General features: G+C 46.9%; 1 protein-coding gene across 1 annotated transcript in view; it reads right to left on the bottom strand.

The window, feature by feature from the left end:
- Positions 1 to 5000, bottom strand: part of LOC147029063 (tetratricopeptide repeat protein 7B-like) — a 251547-nt gene that overhangs the window by 7552 nt on the left and 238995 nt on the right. The window contains exon 19 of the mRNA XM_085879989.1: positions 3835 to 4037. Within this exon, the coding sequence (XP_085736115.1) occupies positions 3835 to 4037 (203 nt within the window). The remainder of the gene's footprint in view (positions 1 to 3834; positions 4038 to 5000) is intronic.

Raw genomic sequence — 5000 nt, forward strand, 5'->3', positions numbered from 1 at the left:
TTCCAAAAATCATGTGCTATTATTCCACAGACGCTACATCTCAGACTTCACCAGACTCGAACCACATTGCAATATTTCATAGACCATTAGAATTATCATTAAAAAAAAAAAAAATCACCAAACCATTGGACCACAACCCAAACTCATTTACCTTCGACATTAACAGTCACAACCACAATGCCAAATGGGGGGAGCATGGCGTACCATTACAGATACTCAGATCTGAACGTTCTACCCTGTAACTTGAAGCGCAAGAGTGTACGACACTCCATTAAAAGTCATGTGGATAGAACTAGTGGTCCGCTCAATTACGGCCCTCATTGGGTGTCCAGTGCTTGTTGATGGGCAGAGAGCACAACCGAGTACCCCGGCGCCATGTTAATCTCGGAGATGGATTGCGTGGCAGAGTGCGGAACGACAGGCCATTGGAAAACACCCATCGCTCCTCCTGATCCGCTACCAAGCACCGCCCCCACAAGGGAATTATAAAGGCGCTCTCGGTTCTCTGGCTGCACATTCTCGGCTCACGGCGCGGTGTACAATGGAGCTTGACGGAGCAAGCAGAGTGAGCAGAACAGAGCCCACAGAGTGGAGTGCTGAACAAGCAGGAAAGCCAGGTGCCAGACCGAGTGCAGTATTAGTCCGTTAGCATTTATACATACAGACTTTACATGTCACTTCAGGACGATATTCTCACATGTTCTTTGCTTCGTTTCCAATCCCCCTTGATCCACCTCTTTACACCTTCCTCTTTTCACTTCATCTGCATATCACTGCAGCCCTCACGATTCCTCCCTCTGAACACACACCATAGACAACCTCAGTTTTCCTCTCCACCTTCCTCCTCCTGTGATTCTCGTCCTGCTTACAGGGGAATTCGTGCATTGCATTCCTCCAAGCTATTCCCTCGGTGTACTGCAGTTAGAGAGGAGGGTGGTGGGCTCTTGACAGAGGAGTCCAAAGTGAAGGCCCACTGGGCCGGTTACTTAGAGCGGCAGTACAAGGCTGATCCACCGGCTGTTGAGTTGGATGTCAGGGGTGTTACAATCCCTAATGCTTACCTTCCAATCAACTGTGATCCACCTTATTTGTGGAAACACAAGCTGCGATGAACCAGTTGAAATGGGGTAAAGCTCCTGGGATTTGAGGCATCCATGCTGAACTTCTCAATGTTGTACTCATGTCATTGCATGCAGTTCTGTGCTCTGCCTGGAACACAGGCATCATCCCAACTGACTGGAAGAGGGGCCTTGTTGTCTCTCTCTGGAAAGGGAAGGGTGATCGCCAAGACTGCAACAACTACCGAGGGGCGATGCTGCTCTCAGTGCCGGGCAAGGTCTTTGCTCGGATAAGTCTTGGTAGGGTTTGCCACCATCTGCTTGAGCACCAATGCACAGAGCAATCAGGCTTTACACCAGAGGTGAACAATTGACAGTATCCTTGCCCTTTGGGTCTTCACCCATTGCAGACGAGAGTTTCAGCAGAGGCTGCTTGCAGCCGATGTTGATCTCTGCAAAGCATTCTATTCAGTGAATCGGGATGCCCTCTGGGGGATTCTTGGTCTTCGTGGTGTGCCACCAAAACTGATCAATCTGATGTCTGAAGTATGCTCTGGTACTCTGAGTGTTGTGAGATGTGGTGACCCCATCTTTGAGTCCTCACCCATTGCAGACGAGAGTTTCAGCAGGGGCTGCTTGCAGCCGATGTTGATCTCTGCAAAGTGTTCGATTCAGTGAATCGGGATGACCTCTAGAGGATTCTTGGTCTTCGTGGTGTGCCACCAAAACTGATCAATCTGATGTCTGAACTATGCTCTGGTACTCTGAGTGTTGTGAGATGTGGTGATCCCATCTCTGACTTATTTCCAGTTGTTCTTCAGGGGTGTGTACTGGCCCCCACACTTTTAGTGCTTCTTTGGACTGGATTCTGGGAAGGATGTCGAAGAGATCAAGCTGTGGTGCATCGTTTGGGAATGTCAAGATCTCCGACTTGGATTTCGCAGATATGACACTCATCTTTGTGAAGACTGGATATCCTTTTGGGGGCCCTCGAGATGCTGAATGAGGAGTCGGAGCCACTGGGATTACGGGTTTCCTGGGTCAAAGCTAAGATCCAGGCTTTCAATGACATCTTGGATGCTGCTATCTTGTCTGTACCCGTTTGTGGTGAGGATGTTGAGGTCACGGAGAGATTCACCTACCTTATTAGTGATATTCATGTCTCTGCTGGCTGTGAGCTAAAGGTCAATGGACATCTGGGTCGGGCCTGGGGAGTCAAGTATTGACTAGATGATGGGGTGTGGCAGTCGGTACCTGTGCATGACGACGAAAGTCCGAGTCTTCAGGTCCTTGGTGCTTCCAGTTTTGCTCTACGAATGTGAGATTTGGACTCTGACCAGGGATCTGAGATGGAAACTTAATTCCTTTGGTACCAGGTCTCTTCAGAGAATCCTTAGCTATCACTGGTCGGATTTTGTGTCCAACGAGCGGTTGCTGAGAGACTCAAATTAGATTTGTTACCTGCATAGTCCGTGAGCATCAGCTGCGGCTGTATGGACATGCATCTCGCTTTCCTGACGCTGATCCTGCTCACCAGATTCTCTCATGGAGGGATCCTTGTGAGTGGAGGAAGCCAATGTGCTGATCACATGCCTTGTGGTTGCAGCAGGTTGATCAGCATCTCAAGGAGATGGGGATGGGCCAGGCATCTACCTGGGGGATGGTCAGATGGAGACCTCTGGAGTACCGGTGGAAAGTGGAGGCAGTGACGTGCTGCTCCGGAACATGCTCCCATACCTGACCTTCCTCCTCCTCAGCGACTGGACTTGCATTAGTCCGTCGATCGCGCCTAGTAAACGGAGGTCGCCAAACGCCTTGTTCTCGTTCGTGTTTGTGTTCGTTCTCTCTCTCAGAATGATTCTGATGGTACCCGTTTTGTTTGCATAAATAAGATTGTATAAGATTCGGATAACTTGCACTGTGCTTCTGTGTTTATAAATAATTGCACTTCCTTTTCCACACCTTACAAACCCTTGCTTTGCCCTGCTGTGCAGATATTGTTGTTATGAAACCATTGCTTGCTTGTCCACATACCTTTCCTCACCCTTGCTATAATAAATTGCTTGCATGATAAATGTACCCAGTTTGTTGTGCCTTTTCCTCCATTGGTCCAGCAGAGTCTGACACTACGCACAGCTGGGAAGTTCCACCCCATCGATTGGCTCAACACATTAGCCAGTGCATACTTGACAGCACCAGATCAGGTAAGATAAGACAGGTACGCATCAAGGGCACTTGCCCCCCATGATATTGTCGTCCAAAGGTAAGGTAACCACACGAAGTAGTGACAACCTGCAAGGATTGGCAGTACCAATTGGCGTTCGTGGTTGCATAACAACCCGCCGGAGTGCGGAGTTATGCGTGCTCGGTGGCCTCAAGACCGGGTGTTCGGGAGGAATGCGAATCCTTCCCCAAGTGTCCAACCTCGAACCCCGGGACGTAACAAGTTGGAATTTTGACTTTTTTTAGCTGTTGTTTTTGTCAAGATTAGTTAGAGTACAAAGCAGATGCGGAAGGGCTTTGGATTTTGGGATGCTTTAGAGTTCTTCTTTCGGTCCTTCAAATCTAGAATTCCAGTTAATTGTTGCTGTGTAATTAGTTTTCTCAAAAATGAGATGGTAAATACCTGGATGTAATTGATACAAAATAAATTAGAAAATGTCAGTTGAAGCTGTAATGCCCATTTCCAAAATATGTTGCAAATAAGTACAACAGATTCGAGAAAATAAGAGGTTGGAGACGATAGGTTTAAAAAACAACAACAAAAAAAACGTACCAAACTCTGCATGGTGCGGACGTGCACGGGGTTGATGGCCAGTGCCTCGTCGTACCACCGCTTAGCATCGTCCAAGTTTCCACGCAGCTCAGACACTTGACCACGTAGATAGAGCACGTGGTGAGACATGGGGAATAGACCTGCAGCTTCCTGGATACATGCAAGCGCCTCAGTTGGCTTGCCAATACCAATGTAGACTTCAGCTGGAGAGAAAAGATATAAGTGTGAAGAGTTTCATTTCTAAATTGTTAATATGCATAAAACATTGCAACACATTGTGACACCTTCCATTCCAAATAAAACGAGTAATATCCACTCCCTCTGGGAGCTAAATGTAGCATCAGTACCGCTTCCTTCTGACAGGGGTCAGTGGTTAAACCACTTGCGCTATTCCACATGTTGAGTCAAGAATTGCAAGTCATCTCCCCATCCTTGCAAGGGAAGGGAGAGAAGGGTTGTGGTTAACCCCTTCAACTTCAAATTCCCGCTCATACCTATACGGGGGCATTGCATCAACAGCACAGCAGCGCCCCCAGCAAATGATGCTACATGCATCTGTATGTTGCATATGAAAGAATAAGCAGCAAACAGGCAATGTAGCGGAGACTGGACTGCACAAGTTTCTGACCATGAGGAGCCCAAATCCTGCATCTGTACAGTATAGTTCCAAAATGACATAAAAACATGGACAGAAGACACTGTAAAATTACTAAATCACATTGGTATTTCTTTGAATAAGGGGTACATGCATAATGTGTACCACCTGCATCAAATAGATGCATAATAAGAGGTAGATGCATAATGTGATGCAATGCTTGTTGCAATATTTTAAGTGTGAATAACCTGATCTATTTGAGCCCTGGCAATACAAATTGACATCGAAGTAACAATTATTAAAGTCTAAAGACCAACCCTGAAGTCGCTCTTTTTTTGGGGGCGGGGGGGGAGATTACGGTTCCGTGTCGCTTTGAGTCTTATGCGAGTGATCCAGACAAAGATGGTGACAATGCAGGTGTTAGTGAAGATGAAAACGCCAGTTGTATGTTCACTACAGAATGGTAGGTGTTGTTTTTCTGTTCAATTGACAGTTTATAAGGAATTTTGTATTGATTGATAAATCAGTTATTTTACTCCAGCAGAAACACAGCATGACACAGACATGGGCG

The sequence above is a fragment of the Eptatretus burgeri genome, chromosome 4 (assembly GCF_056783735.1).
Source record: "Eptatretus burgeri isolate ZD-2024b chromosome 4, Ebu_testis_v1, whole genome shotgun sequence".
NCBI lineage: Eukaryota > Metazoa > Chordata > Myxini > Myxiniformes > Myxinidae > Eptatretus > Eptatretus burgeri.